The sequence below is a fragment of the Schistocerca serialis genome, chromosome 3 (assembly GCF_023864345.2).
Source record: "Schistocerca serialis cubense isolate TAMUIC-IGC-003099 chromosome 3, iqSchSeri2.2, whole genome shotgun sequence".
NCBI classification, from domain to species: Eukaryota; Metazoa; Arthropoda; class Insecta; order Orthoptera; family Acrididae; genus Schistocerca; species Schistocerca serialis.
This window is the reverse complement of record NC_064640.1, coordinates 250,979,257-250,998,158: the sequence shown is the minus strand read 5'-3', so window position 1 is coordinate 250,998,158 and position 18,902 is coordinate 250,979,257. Positions and strand designations below refer to the sequence as shown.

General features: G+C 41.1%; 1 protein-coding gene across 4 annotated transcripts in view; it reads left to right on the top strand.

Annotated features, from left to right (window-relative positions):
- Window positions 1–18,902, top strand: part of LOC126469999 (CLIP-associating protein 1-A-like) — a 237,178-nt gene that overhangs the window by 118,965 nt on the left and 99,311 nt on the right. For all 4 annotated transcript variants that reach the window (XM_050097462.1, XM_050097461.1, XM_050097463.1 and 1 more), the window contains one exon: window positions 8,306–8,452. In XM_050097462.1, the coding sequence (XP_049953419.1) occupies window positions 8,306–8,452 (147 nt within the window). The remainder of the gene's footprint in view (window positions 1–8,305; window positions 8,453–18,902) is intronic.

Sequence of the window (18,902 nt, the reverse complement as noted above, 5' to 3'; positions counted from 1 at the left end):
GTACGGATAGCATTGGAGGCTACACCTTTGTACTCTCTAATCAATAGTGCATGGAATGCCAGTGCGACATGCGACTTCATGAGCGCTGACTTCACCGTGCAGAGATGAACCTGCTGATACCTCCATTTCTTCCTGAACTACCTGAGCAGAAGTAGCAATTGGAGTCTGATCATTCACTACCGGACCAATCATCTAAATAGCATTTGGCTATGAACTTTGTGATCATTTTCTTCACAGCGACACTTGTCAGACGACCTTTAACTGTTTGAACACCCTTCTTATGCTGATAGGATCGTAAAGATGCAGTAGCGGATTCTCCATTCTGATAGCAAAGCTTTGCGAATAGTGTCATTCCTGATAAAACCAACATGCCGTGATTGCTGGTGCATCTGGCTTTCTCTCTCACTACAGCTCATTTTATACATGATTGTCATGCGATGTTACTGATGTATTGCTGTCCAGCGCCATCTTTTGGCCAGTTGCTGCACTAGTGTTTTGTTTCAGTAAAACCGCATATCATTTCAGTTTGCCCTCTCTCTAACTACATTATTTCATGAATAGTGCAATTTCAAAAGTAAGTGGGCTTCTTTATCACTCTGTACAATATCCAGTGATATACAATGAAGTGCTAAAGAAACTGGTATAGGCATACTCATTCAAATACAGAGATAGATAAACAGGCAGAATACGACACTGACTATATAAGACAACAAATGTCTGGCACAGTTGCTAGATTGGTTGCTGCTGCTACAATGGCAGGGTATCAAGATTTAAGTGAGTTATTTAGTTACTTTCATGTTATAGTTGGCACACGAGTGATGGGACACATCATCTCAGAGGTGGTTATGAAGTGGGGATTTTCCTGTACAACCATTTCACTAGTGTACCATTAATAGCTGGAATCCGGTAAAACATCAAATCTGCAGCATCGCTGTGACCAGAAAAAGATCCCACAAGAACGGGACCAATGACTACTGAAGACAATCATTCAAAGTGACAGAAGTGCAACCCTTCTGCAAATTGCTTCAGGTTTCAATACTGGGCCATCAACAAGTGTCAGCATGCAAACTATTCAATAAGACATCATCGGAACCGAAGGCCCACTTATGTACCCTTGATGACTGCATGACACAAAGGCTTACGCCTCACATGGGCCCATCAACACCGACATTGAACTGTTGATGATTGGAAACATGTTGCCTGGTTTAACGAGTCTCGTTTCAGGTTGTATCGAGCTGATGGACATGTGCAGGTATGGAGACATAATCATGAATCCATGGTCCCTGCATGTCAGCAAGGGGACTGTTCAAGCTGGTGGAGGCTCTGTAATGATGTGGGGCATGTGCAGTTGGAGTGATATGGGGCCCTGATATGTCTAGATATGACTCTGACAGGTGACATGTACGTAAGCATCTTGTCTGCATCCATTCATGTCCATTGTGCATTCCGTTTGATGTAGGCAATTCTAGCAGGACAGTGCAATACCCAACACGTCCAGAACTGCTACAGAGTGGCTCCAGGATCATTCTTCTGAGTTGTAACACTTGTGCTGGCCAACAAACTCCGCAGACATGAACATTATTGAGCATATCTGGGATGCGTTGCAACGTGCTGTTCTCCACCCCTTCATACTCTTAATGGAATTATTGACAGCTCTGCAGGGTTCATGGTGTCAGTTCCCTCCAGCACTACTTCAGACATTAGTTGAGTCCATGGCACGTCATCTTGCAGCAGTTCTGCGTGCTCATGGGGGCAGTACCTGGTATTAGGCAGGTATACCAGTTCCTTTGGCTCTCCAGTGTGTAACACTATAATAATCCTTGCACACCATAAGGTCCTTTAAAAAAAATAAAAAAAACTTATCTCTGGTAAAGTTTGTAAACAGTGAGTGAGTAAAGCTGAAATGCAAACCCCATGAGGAAAGTAGACAACAAATATGCACAGGATCATCAAGACTTTTCGGGATAGTTCTTAGTGTTCTAAAGCGTGAGCCACCTTTCAATTTTCACCTTACTTAGTTATATAAGGTCTTTTGAGATCTCAGTGGCTTACTCCATTCTCTTCATTCTTTAGTATTTACTGGTGTACCTTTGTGACCCTTAAGTTTTACAGTGTTTATTGTAGTTGAACATACAATGATAGCTGTATGTTTCCAGTACTGTGCATTCTGGTATTGTATTTTTCCTTGTTGGAGTCTCATTGTTATGGTAAAAGGTCTGACTGTAAATTTCTTTTGTTCCAAAATCATCACCGAGGTTGCAGAGTGGTCAAGGCATTGTACTCCGTTTAGGAGGAGTGGGCTTCAAATCTCTTGTCTTGTTGGTTAGAAATAAGATAATAAGATTTTCAGTGGCTTTCCTAAATCATGCAAGTGAAAACCGTGATGGTACCTTTGAAGACACCATAGCCAATTTCATGACATACTCTTTCCCATGCATAGCTCAAGGGCAGTCTCCAGCAGTTTCATCACCTATGGGCTTAACCCATATCTTCCATCTTTCTCCCTTTCAAAATGTACCTAATGTGACTGCTGCTTTATTTCTGTTGTGCATAACTGAAAATCTGTACACTCATGAATTATTGTTCTGTGAGCATATGTTTTTAGTGCTTCATTCATTTTCTTATATCATCATTTTGTGTTGTTTTAGCTCTCTCAAGTGGGTTTTTTTTGTTTTTGTTGGGGAGGGGGAGTACAACAGATACTTAATTTCAAAACAGTGACTTTAATTAGTGAATAGTTTTCCTTTAACTAATATAACAGGTATTGTATTGTTGAAACAAACAACAGTACGGCCAAAATGAACCATAGTTAATTCTTCTTCCGCATACAAGTGAACAACAGTTGAGAACATAAATACAAACATAGAAACAATCCAAGTACTGATATAATCACTTGCAAATGATAAGTAAGAACACAGTGGGAGAGCAAGTGTCTGCTGCACCATGCATATAAAGATGAGGGCTCCAGTAGATGGCGTGACACGCCGTGTCATGTGCACAAGTCATATGGCCACTGCAGCGGCCTCTGGTGGCTGGTCCACGCAGATGCTGTTCTGTTGGCGGAATATTCAAAGTGTAGTGCACCAGCAGCTGGTGCTGCATTGTGTATCCAAATATCATGTACGTGGTTATAGCAGGTATCATATCATTTATGAGGTGAAGGCTCACCGTGTCCACAATATTCAATAATCTACAAGTCCTCATTGCTGTGCCAAATGATAAGTGCCTAAGGGAACTCGGCCAGTCTTTACTGAGTGTTGATTTGGTGAATCTGGGTGTTCCAGACTGGGACTGGGACTAAAACTATAAGCTGTAGACGTCATAAGGAGCCACAATGTGTCATGATAGTAAAATGTCATTTCTCACAGAATGTGAGTTTAACTACTGAGATCATCGAACTCTATTTTAAAATATTTTTATATGTTTAAAATATATTTTAAAATAACAGTTACTCAACATGTGCTACATGTTAATGTCATGGGTGACTCTTGAGGCAAAACAAATCTCCATTAGGTAGCAGCCTCTGGGGTACCGCAGTACCTCATATACATATATATTAGTCTTAGTCAGATATTCAGGGCTTTACCGGAGGTGACGTAGTCTTTTGTTGCTGTAAGTAAAGCCATTAATCCGTAAACCTATGTATTGTTACAAATGTCTACATTTCGGGTACCCATGTTGCCATGTAACATCATTCAGCTGCTAGCTAATGTGGCAAATCTGCACACAAAGCTGGGATAGAATGTACTTCACTCAGTTTTTGTTTTAATGATAGAGGCCACATTCAGTATGGAATATTGGAACTTTACTTGGTGAAATTGATTGATGAAATCCTCTTAGGATATCAACCGAGTGAGAGAGTTGCCTTGTAGCAGTGCTTCAATGTGTTTCCTACTTCATCTACATGATTACTCTGCAATTCACATTTAAGTGCTTGGCAGAGGGTTCATCGAACCACAATCATACTATCTCTACACCATTCCACTCCCGAACAGCGCGCGGGAAAAATGAACACCTAAACCTTTCTGTTTGAGCTCTGATTTCTCTTATTTTATTTTGATGATCATTCCTACCTATGTAGGTTGGGCTCAACAAAGTATTTTCGCATTCGGAAGAGAAAGTTGGTGACTGAAATTTCGCAAATAGATCTCGCCGCAACGAAAAACGTCTTTGCTTTAATGACTTCCATCCCAACTCGCGTATCATATCTGCCACACTCTCTCCCATATTATGTGATAATACAAAACGAGCTGCCCTTTTGTCTCAGTGGACTGTTACCTTAACATGCACATGCACACTCACACTACTTGGGTTATATACCTGTGAAAGGCTCAGGTGCAGAATATGTTCCATACACCCATCCAGTATATCTTATCCCAGGCCTATCATGAGCATAACTTACCCCATCAGAGACAGGGCAACTGCTCAAAGCAGTTATGCCATTTACGCAAATGAACCAAGGCAGTAGGGCCACTTGCTTAATAGCATCTTGGTCCACCTGTAAAACACAACATAGCAGCAATTCCTCATGGCATGAATGTGAGAAGTCATCAGTAGGTTTCCAGAGGTGTGGGGCACCAAATAACACACACAATATCCATAATTACAGGCTGGCTATTTGGGAGTGTAGTGCTGATTCCTGATAACATCACAGATGTGTTCCGTCGGATTTGGGTCAAGCAATTTAGTGGCCACGACATCTACATGGGAGCCCTATTGTGCTCCTCAAACCACTGTATCATGTTTCTGGCATTGTGACATGGACCACTATCCTGCTGATGCCAGCACCATCTACATCTACATCTACATTTATACTCTGCAAGCCACCCAACGGTGTGTGGCAAAGGGCACTTTACGTGCCACTGTCATTACCTACCTTTCCTGTTCCAGTCGCTTATGGTTCGCGGGAAGAACGACTGCCGGAAAGCCTCTGTGCGTGCTCGAATCTATCTAATTTTACATTTGTGATCTCCTCGGGAGGTATAAGTAGGGGGAAGCAATATATTCGATACCTCATCCAGAAACGCACCCTCTCGAAACCTGGACAGCAAGCTACACCGCGATGCAGAGCGCCTCTCTCGCAGAATCTGCCACTGGAGTTTGCTAAACATCTCTATAATGCTATCACGCTAGCCAAATAACCCTGTGACGAACCGCACCGCTCTTCTTTGGATCTTCTCTATCTCCTCTGTCAATCCGACTTGATACGGATCCCACACTGATGAGCAATAGTCGAGTATAGGTCGAATGAGTGTTTTGTAAGCCACCTGCTTTGTTGATGGACTGCATTTTCTAAGGACTCTCCCAATGAATCTCAACCTGGCACCCCCCTTACCAACAATTAATTTTATATGATCATTCCACTTCAAATCGTTCCGTACGCATACTCCCAGATATTTTACAGAAGTAACTGCTACTAGTGTTTGTTTTGCTATCATATAATCATACAATAAAGGATCCTTCTTTCTATGTATTCGCAATATATTAAATTTGTCTATGTTAAGGGTCAGTTGCCACTCCCTGCACCAAGTGCCTATCGGCTGCAGATCTTCCTGCATTTCACTGCAATTTTCTAATGCTTCAACTTCTCTGTATACTACAGCATCATCCGTGAAAAGCGGCATGGAACTTCCGACACCATCAGGGGATCCATCAAGCATGGAGAGATGCAAGTGTTCATGTAGTCCAGTGTTCATAGTCCCTTCGATTACTACCACAGGTCCCATAGAAGCCCAGGTGAATGTCCCCCATATCACTGTACTGCCCCATGGGCCTGGGTCCTGAACACAGTGCATCTGTTGATCAGCTATTGGACAGGATGATGATGTATGTGGACTCTTAATGTAGTTGTTGTGGAACAAGAAACATGATTAAGGCAGTCAGGTGACGTGCTTCCATTGATTCTCAGTCCTATCTCAATGATTTTGTGTCCAATGTAATTATTGTTGACGATGTTGTTGGGGCAACATGGAAAGGAGTAGGGGTTTCCTGCTGTGAAGTTCCATGTTCAGAAGTGTGTGTTGAACAGTGTGTTCTGAAACAGTTGTACCAGCACCAGTATTATTGTCTGCAATCAGATCTTCCACAGAACATGAACTATTCTGCCTTACAGACTGGCCAAGCCTCCGACCTCCACATTTTGTTATGAGGTATGCCCATCCAGCCCTAATACTTTGTTGTCTTCTCATAGGTTCCCCATCCTCCAACCAGTTTCCAGTGATGGTCATAACAGTAGCACACAAACCGCTAATCAGCTTCACTGTTTTCGAGATGCTTGGTCCCAGTGCCATGCCATTACATTCAGCCCTTTGTCAAAGTTGCCTATGCCAGTGGATTTCCCCATTTACAACCTGTTTTATCACTAGAATGACACACCAGTCTTCTCTGCTTTATTTCTGGACTGCATCACATGCCTGCAGAGTCTTTTATGACGGACTGACAACCCATCAGCTGCCCACTTGAATGGATGACACTGCAAAATTGTGGCCAGCATGATATTGAGCAAAACACATTTGGCTTCATGGCTGCTTCATATCCTGCACCATCTGTGTCACTCCACTCAGCCCACTACCAGCTTCTCTGAATTATGTGGGTGGGAAGTGTCCCTAGAGTGGTAAATGGAACTAGTTAAACTTCGGTTACATGATAAATCAGGCTAATCTAAAAGCCGTAAATTCAACTAAATACCTAGATATTACAATTACAAACAACTTAAATTGGAAGGAACACACAGAAAATGTTGTGGGGAAGGCTAACCAAAGACTGCGTTTTATTGGCAGGACACTTAGAAAATGTGACAGACCTACTAAGGAGACTGCCTACACTACACTTGTCCGTCCTCTTTTAGAATACTGCTGCACGGTGTGGGATCCTTACCAGATAGGACTGATGGAGTACACGTTTTGTATTATCACAAAATATGGGAGAGTGTGTCACAGAAATGATACAGGATTTGGCCTGGAAATCACTAAAAGAAAGGCGTTTTTCTTTGCGACGGAATCTTCTCACGAAATTCCAATCACCAAACTTTCTCCTCCGAATGCGAAAATATTTTGTTGACACCGACCTACATAAGGAGGCACGATCACCATGATAAAGTAAGGGAAATCGGAACTTGTATGAAAGATTCTTTCTGCACGCTATATGAGATTGGAATAATAGAGAATTGTGAAGGTGGTTCGATGAACCCTCTGCCAGGCACTTAAATGTGATTTGCAGAGTATCTACGTAGATGTATATGTAGATGAACATAATATTTGATCACAAAAAAGTTCAGGTCTCAATATCAGATAACACATTCCTCATAACCACGTCAACTCTGTCTCTTGGGTTTCCCTCCCAAACCCTCCTCAGTCTCTCTCCAACACTTGAATTTAGTCAGAGTCTTCTATCTCATAATCTGCTCCCACTTATTTCTCTCTGTCGTTTCCATCTTTCTCTGTTCTAGGCTCTCACCCATTACCCCTTAACCAACTCCTCCTATTTCATCATGTGTACCATATGGACTTCCCCTTTCTGCTTCAGGGTGAATTCGCTGGTGGCACATTCCTATCTTGTTCCATTGCTGCCATTCTTTCCTAGCTGTTACCTGCCCCGTTTTTCAAACCTCTTGTCCTTTTTGTTCCACTTGGTGTGAACGTCTCACCCGAGTCAGGCCACAGCACCAGGACTCACTCTCTCTCTCTCTCTCTCTCTCTCTCTCTCTCTCTCGCTCTGTGTGTGTGTGTGTGTGTGTGTGTGTGTGGGGGGGGGGGGGGGGGGGTCATTGGCAATTACATATATTCTATATATAGTATGTTTTGCAAATCTTTATTGCTGAGCATTATAGGCACAGGTATTTGTTTTGTTCACACAGCAAAGACACAACTATCAACTATAGTGTAAGGAGAGATATGCTGTGGAAAGAAATTGCTGAAAATCTTTGAGACATCACAGCACAAATCAAATACATCTAAGTTGCTAAAACCAACGTATTACATACAAATAAATGCCCTAACCAAACAGTATACACAGTCTGATGAAGCTACATTTTTTAAGTGTTTGATTGTTCTCTCTGATGATTAACTTGCATTTATATCACTGGCAGTGATTCACTAAATGTGATACTTGCAGATGGTAACCAGGAAACATTCCATTTATCTCGAAAAGCTTTAAGTTTCAAGATACATGTACTCTAGGAAATGTCACTATTGAAAGAATGTCTTTTTGACGTAGTCACTGTTAAGTAGCAGTCAGCATGGCATTCAAAACAATGTCTCTCATCCGTAACGTATTAAATGTTACAAATTTATCTTGGTTTATGCAGATGGATCACCACGTCGAGGTTCAGCTCCTGGCCCTTCAGCACTCCGGTCTAATAGTGCTATTGATCTGCAGGCAGCCCAACGTGCCAAGGCACGAGCACAGTATGCTGCTTTAGCTCGACATAAAGTAGGATCTGGGGCGTCTCTTCGTAAGTATAGTTGCTGGTTTTATTTTAGTGTATACATTGTTTGTATAGATTTAGTTAAATTATTTGAGCTATGTGCGCATGCTCTCTCTCTCTCTCTCTCTCTCTCTCTCTCTCTCTCTCTCTCTCTCTCTCTCACTCGCACACACACACACACACACACACACACACACACACACACACATTCCTCCTCCTTTTTACCATCCTAGTCCTACTGTATTTAGGATTAAAATTCTCATCTCACCATTCAGATTTTGGGTTTCCTAGATCACTAAATTTGAAAAGAATGCTGCCAAATTCATTCTCATTCCTTCATTGGTCCCTTCATGTGTTCGATCTCTGATGCCCTCGTCATCGACAGGTTATATAATCTGAATATTCCTCCCCTCCTCTTCTGTTGTCCTTCATTTACTCTTCCTCCACCCCTCTTCTCTCTCATTGATGCTTTGTAAAATTACTAAGTACCTTATATTCACTTCATCGATAAATTCACATAAATGATACTGTCACGCTCCTGTTGCGGTAACTTATATTCACTGCATCGATAAATTCACGTAAATGGTACTGTCACACTCCTGTTGCGGTAGACAGGATGATAGAAAGAAAAAAGATGCACCCTGATGTCGTCCAGTGGACTTAGTTGTGTGGTCAAATGAATGAAATCAGTATCAGCAGTATGTTTTCCACTGTAATCCCACAAGTAACTGAGAAGGGCTGTATACATTGATGCAAAAGATTTTTTGTGAATCACACGACAAGCAATTGTAAATGGCTATGTCTCCAAAATTTGTGATGATTCACACAAGAACAGGAGGGAAATACCATGTGTAGTCAGCCCTTAGTTTTGGTACTCTATCCAACAAATGTTGTGGTCATCAAAATCTTTTAAGCACAAATTGAATGATCATGCCTGTAGTAAGCATACAGATAATCCATCTCTTTGATCTTACTATAATTAATTTTCTTCTCTGCTGTAATACTGTCTATATGAAGTTTTCTTTTTGTTTATGCTGTGAAACCAAATGTAACAATGCCATTCAGATGTGAAAGTGTTTCATTATTTGCCTTAGAGCAATATGTATCATATTAGAAAGTCCCAACCAGGATCTAATAACAAAGTTACAAAATTACTGCAAAAGCAGAGGTTAAAGATACTGCTTCAGTTGTAAGGTTCTGTTTCCTTCCAGGCTCTGCACTCGCTGGTGGTACACTGCATCCTGTACTCATCAATCACGACACTCAACGTCACAATACAAAGTTATCACACCTGATGATGGGCATTTAAGAGTCCAAAATAGGTCGTGCTTTAAGAATTGAAAAATAATAAAAAACAAATAAAAAAAGTTATACTGAATAGTGATATCTTCAACCTCTACTGCAATGCCCAGTTACAGCTGAAGCTCTGCATACAAAGAAATTTTAAATGAAGCCAAAATGAGCATGGAAGAGCTGCACAAGATGTGTAGATGTTTTGCAAAGTACTATCTGCTAAATTGCAAGGGAAAAAAGTGGGGATGTTTTGGTTTACTTATTGTCATGTAATAAACTCATCCTTCAACTCATTTGCTGATCGCAGTGGTATGGTAATGAAGGTGATAATGAGTTTGACAAAAGACAAATTCTGTATTCTAAAGTCGCTTCATTGAAGAAGATTGCACAACTGTTGCACTTTCCCATTATTACAAAAATGATAGATACAGAGGTAGATGATTGCAATATCAGTATCTCTTGAGAGAGGAAACTCTAGTGATTTACATGATTGATTAAATACTAAATCAGTTGTGCAAAAAAAGAGAGAGACTAATTTTCAAGCAGAAGTTTATTGTAGGTTTGTGTACTGTCAAATATCCTATGTGAATGGAAAAAAGGTTCCAGTTTTTGATGCAATTTTTTAAGAGATGTAAAGTATTATAGATCTCTTACTTCATTTTGTTACAAAATTATGGAACATGTGTTGTGTAAACATGTGCTGATTCTTTTAGAGATTGAGCAACTCTTCAGTGAGAATCAACACTTGATTCCATAAACATTAGTGGTGTAAAATTCATCTCGGACATCTCATTTGCAGGATCCAGAATGCTGTAGGTGCCATGTGTCTTGACTTAATGAAATCTTTGATGCAGTCCTTTCATACTAGCCATTAAATAAAAAATGTCTTCATAGAATTTTGTGCAGGGTACATTATTCGACAGAAAACTTGTTCATAGTGAGAACTCGTTGTCTACACTATGTGATCAAAAGTATCCGGACACCTGGCTGAAAATGACTTAAAAGTTTGTGATGCCCTCCATCGGTAATGCTGGAATTCGTATTGATGTCGGTGGTCAGTGAGGCGTGGCACGAAGTCGGCATTCCAAAACAACGCAAAAGAGTTCTATAGAATTCAGGTCAGGACTCTGTGCAGGTGAGTCCATCACAGGGCTGTCATTGTCGTGTAACCACTCCTACACAGGCCGTGCATTATGAACAGGTGCTCGATCATGTTGAAAGATGCATTTGCCATCCCCAAATTGCTCTTCAACTGTGGGAAGCAAGAAGGTGCTTAAAACATCAATGTAGGCCTGTGCAGTGATATTGCCTTGCAAAACAAGGAGTGCAGGCCTCCTCCATGAAAAACACGACCACACCATTACACCACCACCTTCGAATTTTACTCTCGGCATGACACACATTGGCAGATGACCTTCGCCGGGCATTCGCCATACCCACATTCTGTCATTGGATCGCTACATTGTGTACTGTGATTCATCACTCCATGCAACGTTTTTCCACTCTTCAATCGTCCAATGTTTATGCTCCTTACACCAAGCGAGGCATCGTTTGGCATTTACCGTTGTGATGTGTGGCTTATAAACAGCTGCTCGAGTATGAAATCCAAGTTGTCTCACCTCCTGCCTGTCATAGTGCTTGCAGTGACTCCTGATGCAGTTTGGAATTCCTGTGTGATGGTGTGGACAGATGTATGCCTATTAAACATTACGTCCTTCTTCAACTATCGGCGGTCTCTTGTCAGTCAACAGATGAGGTCAGCCTGTACGTTTTTATGCTGTACGTGTCCCTTCACATTTCCACTTCACTATCACATTGGAAACAGTGGTCCTACAGATGTTCAGGAGTGTGGAAATCTCACGTATAGACCTATGACAAAAGTGACATCCAATCACCTGACCACGTTCGAAGTCCGTGGGTTCCGCGGAGCGCCCCAGTCTCCTCTCTCCTGGTCTAATGACTACTGAGGTCACTGATATGGAGTACCTGGCAGTAGGTGGCAGAACAATGAACCTGAAATTAGAAACTTATGTTTTTGGGGGTGTCTGGATACTTTTGATCGCATAGTGTATTATTCAATTGTGAAGATATTACCAGAGCATCACTGGAATCAGTCAAACTGTTAAACATCTTGGGGTGTTCATTCAGAGTGACCTATGGTAAAAAGATCAAATAAATATACAAAGGCAATCTGGTAAGTATGGCTGTCAATAAAATACTGGATTAGTTAAAATAAATTTTGTGTCGATGGGGATGAAATGATGAAATGACACCCAGTACCTGAGTGGAGAAAATCTCCGACTCAGCCAGGAACCAATCCCGGGCCATTAGGTATGACATTCTGTCACGCTGACAACTCAACTACCAGGGGCAGACATAGGGCAGGTGCTACCATTTGCGTTGGCACAACTAATGTGTTACGACATTTGCGATATTGGGCCATAAGTTATCATGAAGCAGCAGCACCCTTTGGCACACTATTCACAACAGTGGTTTTCAACTGACATGCTGTCCCATACAGCTCTTCATTTTCCGATTGGTCTGTTTGGTGTTTGTCCTTTGGCCAGCCAAGATAAGAATAACAGCACATTGCTCCTGTTTGGACGCGTTTGGTAGTAATGTCACCGTAGTTGAAGTTTCTGCATTTACTGTATGCACGTCAGAAAAATATGAATGCCGCACTGATCCTTGCCTACATGTCGTGGCTTATATACCACATTGGAGGCACACTACATTTCAAATGCAGTAACACCCTCAAACGGAAAGTTTGTGATCGCTCCTTATAGGTTGTGATTGTGAGACATTTCTGTTACGAACATAGTCAGTCCCATTTTTTAATTAATTTGGTTGGTCCTGTGTCTGATCCCTATTAAGATTTTTCTCGAAAACTGTGTATTTAGCTCTAATCAGGCAGTACCGCTATCTCATCTGTCATTCTTGCTATGAAATTCAAAATTTATTACAAAAGTGTAAATTTCAAGTGTCAGCCTTAGATTTTCGTTTAGAGCACCTATTATTATTCTCAGAAGCAATTTAGTTTTGTGAAGTAGATAGAAACCAAAAAACCACTCAACTTAAAATTTTTTAACTTTGCCAGAGTTTAATGATTTTGGGGTGTAAATTCCTGTAATTTTTAATTTTTGTTATTTACAGTGCAGGTTGATTTCCATGCATTAGGTACAATGTCAGTACTGGTGGCATTGGTTCATATTACATACTTAGAGTGAATCATCATTTGAGCAGTGCATCCATCTCGTTTGCCCAGAAATTTCAACTTTCCTATGCCTCGTATTACAGTATCGGTGGGCTTACCATCATGATAGATGACGGTAATATCTAGTTCCATTGGGGCAACAAACAGCCATTGTATTACTTGGTGGCTTCCACAGACTTTCATTTAATACTATTAATTACTTCAGGATTTTTGGGACAAGTTGTGACATTTTATCCTTACACAACTTGTGGACATACGTATATAAAAGTATAACAACTTGCTTACTGATTTTGAGATTTTGACCTACTGTTTTGCAATGTGGCTGCTCACTACTCAGCTTCGCATACTGCCATTTTGCATCATCAGTTAGCAGTAGCTCCTTTTCTGGTGCAGTGTATGAGGTGATACCCAAAAATCTGAGAATTTCATTGTGAAAATCAGAAAACTATACTTACATCCTAATGTCCTCCATCACCTTCAGAGTAGTCATCTTGGGGTATGTATGCAATGATCCTGTTATTGTCCCCTTATTTTGGAAGCACTCTTGGAAATCCGCAGAGTGAAACGTGTTCAGGAGCCATTGCGATTGCACCTGGATGTCTTAATTCAAGTCAAAACATCACCTTTTCAATGTAATTTTCATATTCAGGGGCAGATAGAAGTCACACAAGGGTAAGTCTGGCAAGCAGGGAGGGTGGCAAACCATGACCAGGGATTCCTTCACAACAGGCAAGGTGTGCATGGGTGCATTGTAATGGTGCACCATCCAGACTTTCTTTTTCCACAAGTCTGGCTGTTTGTGCAGAACATTGGCCCTCAGCCACCTCAAAACCTCACAGTTAAATGGCCTGTTGACAGTCTGATCAGTGGCACAAACTCCTTATGCACAGTTCTCGAATGTCGATATTTATAGGATGATCAACATTGACTTCATGTTGCTGCGAACTTGTCGAGCTTTTTTCAGCCTTGGAGGGGATGGCGTTTTCCATTGTGTTCATTGCTGCTTTGTTTCAGGTTCATAACTGTAGACAAAAAATCCATCACCTGTTATGACTCTGGATAAGAATTTTGGATACTCTCAAACTCTTTTTTTTTTGCAGCTCAGTGCATGTCTGAATCCTGACGTTTCATTGGTTGATTCTGAGAAGACGAGAGACAAACTTCACTGCAATTCAGCTTGTATTAGCTCATCAGCTAGAATTCATTCACATTTACTGTACGACAGCCCAAGTCCGTTATAAACATTGTGAATTGTCTGCTTTCGGTCTTCGTGAATCACGTCATGCACTTTCATGATTATTTCCAGTAGTGTGCATGTTGACGGTCAACCAGAATGTTTGTCATCTTCCATAAATTCTGTGTTCCTTGAAGTGCTTGAACCAAACAGATGTTCTTGCTTGACTCAGTGCACTCTCACCCAGTGCCTCTGTCAGCATGCATTGGGTTTCAGCTGCAGATGTCTTGCACTTGAAACAGAATTTGGTGCAAATCTGTTGCTTCTTTACATTATTCATTTGACAATTCGCAGAAGCACTGAAACATGTCCTGACATGCACCACTACAACGCACAACTGCATCTGTCAAAGATGATGCAACTTTCTTTCCACAGTAACTGAGACATGTACCAGAAGGTGAAAATACTGCTTCAGTTGTAAAGATCTTTTATTATCACACAACTGGTTTTGGGCTCTTATAAGCCCATCTTCAGGTGTTGTAACTTGTTGGTCCCCCGCCCCCGAGTGCCACTGTGGACATTTACTAGGCATGGTGTGCTACATATGAACCAGTTTGCCTCCTCTTTCACATCTGCTACTCCCTGTTCTACGCTGATAGGTAGCACACTGCGCCTAGTACACGTCCATCACAGTGCTTGGGGGCCCAGCACCAAGTTATGACATCTGAAGATGGGCTTATAAGAGCCCGAAACCGGTCGTGTGATAATAAAAGAACTTTACAACTGAAGCGGCATTTTCAACCTCTGGTATAATGCTCAGTTGCCGATGTTCATCCAACATGATTGTTTGTGAGACATGTACCTCGGGACAGCCAGTATCAGAATGCCGTACTGGTTTGACTAGTACAGTGAAATTGTCGGATATTTTGTATAGCATCTCGCACAGAAACAAATGCTTTGTTCCATCCAGTTCCAATGGCATCTGTCATATTCTGCACAATTCAAACACATTGTCTTCTGCGAATAGGATGTTTAACAAATAGCTTAAGATGTTCTCGCAATGTAAACATCCAGGTCAGCAGCTCTGATCAGTAGATACCTGCTATCTGACGTAAGGGTGACAGGTAACCTCTTGTCATTGATACCCCTTAATAAGTTCTAAGTGCTTTACAATGTGAACTGGATTGACCAGATGCAGTTACAGAATATCCTTATGAGTGTTTACCATTGCTGATATTAACATACCATATTCCCACCCTAATTCGTTGAAAATACCTGTAAGCTGTAAAGTTATTCGTTAACAGTCATCAAAATTGCTCTCTGCAACCCTCTGTCAGCTCTGTTTTTGTACTTTGTTACATGTTGTCTTAACTGTTTCATTCCCTGCTGCATAGTTACTTCATTTTTTACTGTGGAGATTACTGTTCAATTAAAACCAGTTAAAGTTTCTATGACTGTCATTATTTGCTCCTTCAAAAGTCTGAGCAACTGTTTTTGTTCCCCTTATAGCACATCTGCCTTCTCCTTAAAGTAACTGGCATCGTCTTCACCTAACGTACCAAACAAGATTTTACATGACTTTGCCCACAAAGTTCAAGATTCTTCATTTCTTGAGATGTGATTCATGTTGTGCTAATTGTTTAGTTAAACCTTGTGTTCTTTCAGTCTTTCCCACATGCCATTGTTCAGTACTGTCAATCTTTCTTTACAGAATTCATCTGCTTGCCTTGCAAGAACTACAGTTTGCTCGGATTACTCTTTCGGCTCTAGCAGAGTGAAATAACTTACTATTCTCCAAGTTACACTATAAATTTGTACTTTGCTCGTGTTGTCATAGTACATCTGGGTGCCAACTGAACTTTTATTTCCATTTATTTTGTTGTCCAATTTGCTCCACTCCAACTAATATTAGAAAAACTTGTTCAGTTTATTGGATGGATGGTAAAGAGTGTATTTCATTTTTGACAGATTACTATGTTAGGTCCCTTTGTTCATAGCACTGTGTACGGACCTCACCATTGAGTATCTGATTTATGCGATGTACCTTGTTGTACACCCTTATCATACTACATAACATTATCACCAAAATGGAATTGCTTTGGATTCTGTGTTTCATTGTAATACTCATTTTTCTTGATCTCGCATTGCGCATTTTGTTCTCTTACACATCAGTGTCTCTCTTGTATATGCTCTTTTAGTTCTGCAACATAATCATCAAAGTTATACATCCCACTGGTCTCACCCTTTTGTAGTATCCCAGAATGTTAAACTCTCTTCCAAAAATCAGTTCATGTGGAGTATATTCAGTTGTGGTGTGCATAGTCATATTGTAATAGGAAACCATATTCAGAACCTAACTGCCCCAATCTGTTTCTGCTCTATTTACACAATGTTGCATCCTCTCTCTTAACATACAAAGCGACCTTCCTAGTGCTACGTTCATTTGAGACTGGTAGCTGGCAGACTGTACTTTCTCAATATGCAACAATTTGCACACACTTTTCTTTTGTGCTTGTCATATCTGATAGAGCTGCGACCAAATCACTTTACCTTTGTGCTTCCGGTAGCAGTTTGATTTTGTACCTCCTGATATCTGTGGAAGATAACTTGTCTCTTAGCAAATGAAAAATGTTGCTATATGTGGTGTGTATCTTGGTAGTGGCTGCTTTTTGTTTTGCATTTAAATTACTAACTTGGATTTTCTCTTTCAGCATTACTATTCATGCTTTTAGCTGTAGCTTGTTCGTAATGCTGATGCTTCGGGTACTGCTTCCGCTATAAGCAGTGAGAATTCTGCTGATACTCTCTCATTTTTAGTGTTCACTTTACTCGTTATGCATTGCCCTGAATCCACTTTTACCAACACTTCAGGCAGATAGACACCATTGTTCATATGTTCAGGAATGATAGCCTCTCGCATTCTGCTTGCCTCTCTTCTCAGCCTGCACATATTTTCTTGAGGCCCTACTGTTAGCCTTTTTGTGACTTGCTCTTGTCTTTCGATATCACTTTTTCATTTCTCTTTGGCAATCCTTGATGCTTGCTTCTGCTGTAGCTTGACAGTTTGCCTTCTGTCCCTCCTAGTCTTTGTATTTCTTTGCGCATTTTGCTTCATGGCCGAGCCTCTTCCGAAAGAGGTATGACTTTCCTGTTATGCTCTGCACAGAGTTCACACTCTTGCTCTGTCTTCATTTTGATCTGTTCCCTGTGGATCCACAGGTTTTTGGTGGTGTAATTAATTATGATCCCACCTTCATCAAAGAAATTTGTGCTTACCAGCCTGTCAACCAGAAGATGCACATGTTCCCCTATCATGGAAGCAATGCTTTGTGTTCATAGTCTGAGTGCTATTACACCCATATTAGCAGTTCCTGATACTGTCAGTTGGGATACCCCTTCGGCTGTCGTGCAAGCTACTTCTCCGCACTAGGCTTATTTGTACCCCACTGTCCACCAGAAATCTCATGCTCCTTCCTGGCATTCCAGCTCTACAAGCAGATTTCTGTTTTTTCTATTGATTATCAATATTTTTCCAGATGAAGCGGAAGATGATTGCTTTTGTGTGCCGTTTCTTGTTTTCCTGAATTTTTCTCTCTTTCTGTGCATGGCAATCACACTCCATGCAGTTTCTTGCAAAGTTGCAATTTGTTTACATTTAGAGCACGTCAGAGGTTTTGATTGAGCACATAGACCTTTGTGCCTTGATAAGTTGCCCTGCAAGTATCTCACTGCACGAAATCTTTATGTTTCCTTGTAATTACCACAGAACAGTTTGAGACTGGAGATCAATACTGGTTATCCTCACTGCCACTTTTGTGACCATACCTCCGTTTCCTGTTACAACTGGCCCTACCTTTCCTACTCATCTCGGTCTGACAATCTTACACCATAGAGCCTGGCTTACTGCATGTGAAACAATTTGTCACTCTTTTTGTTTCACAGTGATGCACTACTGCTTTGAGTATTCATCTTCTCTCTGGCCAAGGTTATTGTACTCTCATTCGGCAAGTGACCTCCATTGTTTCTGCTAATGTTAACTGGTCTCTGTGTGCACACTCTATTGTCTTTATTTTATGATCATAAATCCCTGAATGAACATACCTTCGCTTAGCTTCCGAATGAGTGCAAAGCTGCCTTCTATCTCTGACCCTTATGTGATTGGTTGGTTGGTTCGTTGATTGATTTACACAGGGAGACAAAACAACCATTATCTTAGCCCACTGTTGCTCACTCAGGAACTGATTTTATTGTGCAGTTTCTCTCACTGCAATTCTAGTAAAGCCAGCTGGTACCTATAAAGAGTAGTAGGAGGCTGTTACTCAGTTTTTTATTAGACACAATTAAGTTGACAAATGCACAAAGATGGTCCACTTCTACAGCATACAGACACCCCATGGCTTCCTGTTCTCAGCAATATTCCACATCCACCTCCAGCTCTAGGAAGACTAGAAGGTTTTGTGAAGTCTGGATAGCATTCAAAAGAATCCTCAGCTACCCATTCATCAAGTTATTGCACAAGAACAGCACTAACACTTGAAATCAAGGAAACTGTTGTGGAGTGCAGCAGCCAACAAGGGAGCCTCTTACAGTGTCAACTACACATGGAAAATTCAGTGGTAGCAGACATTTGTAGTTAACACATATCTAGTGGAGAACTCTTCCATGTGGATACAAGGATATGATCACCTAAAATGTCATAAAGGATCGTGAACTGAATTCAGACTGGACAGGGCAGATGTGGTTATCTTCTGCACAAGTGGTGATGGACAGGTTCTGCAAATTGTGACTGTGGTGCC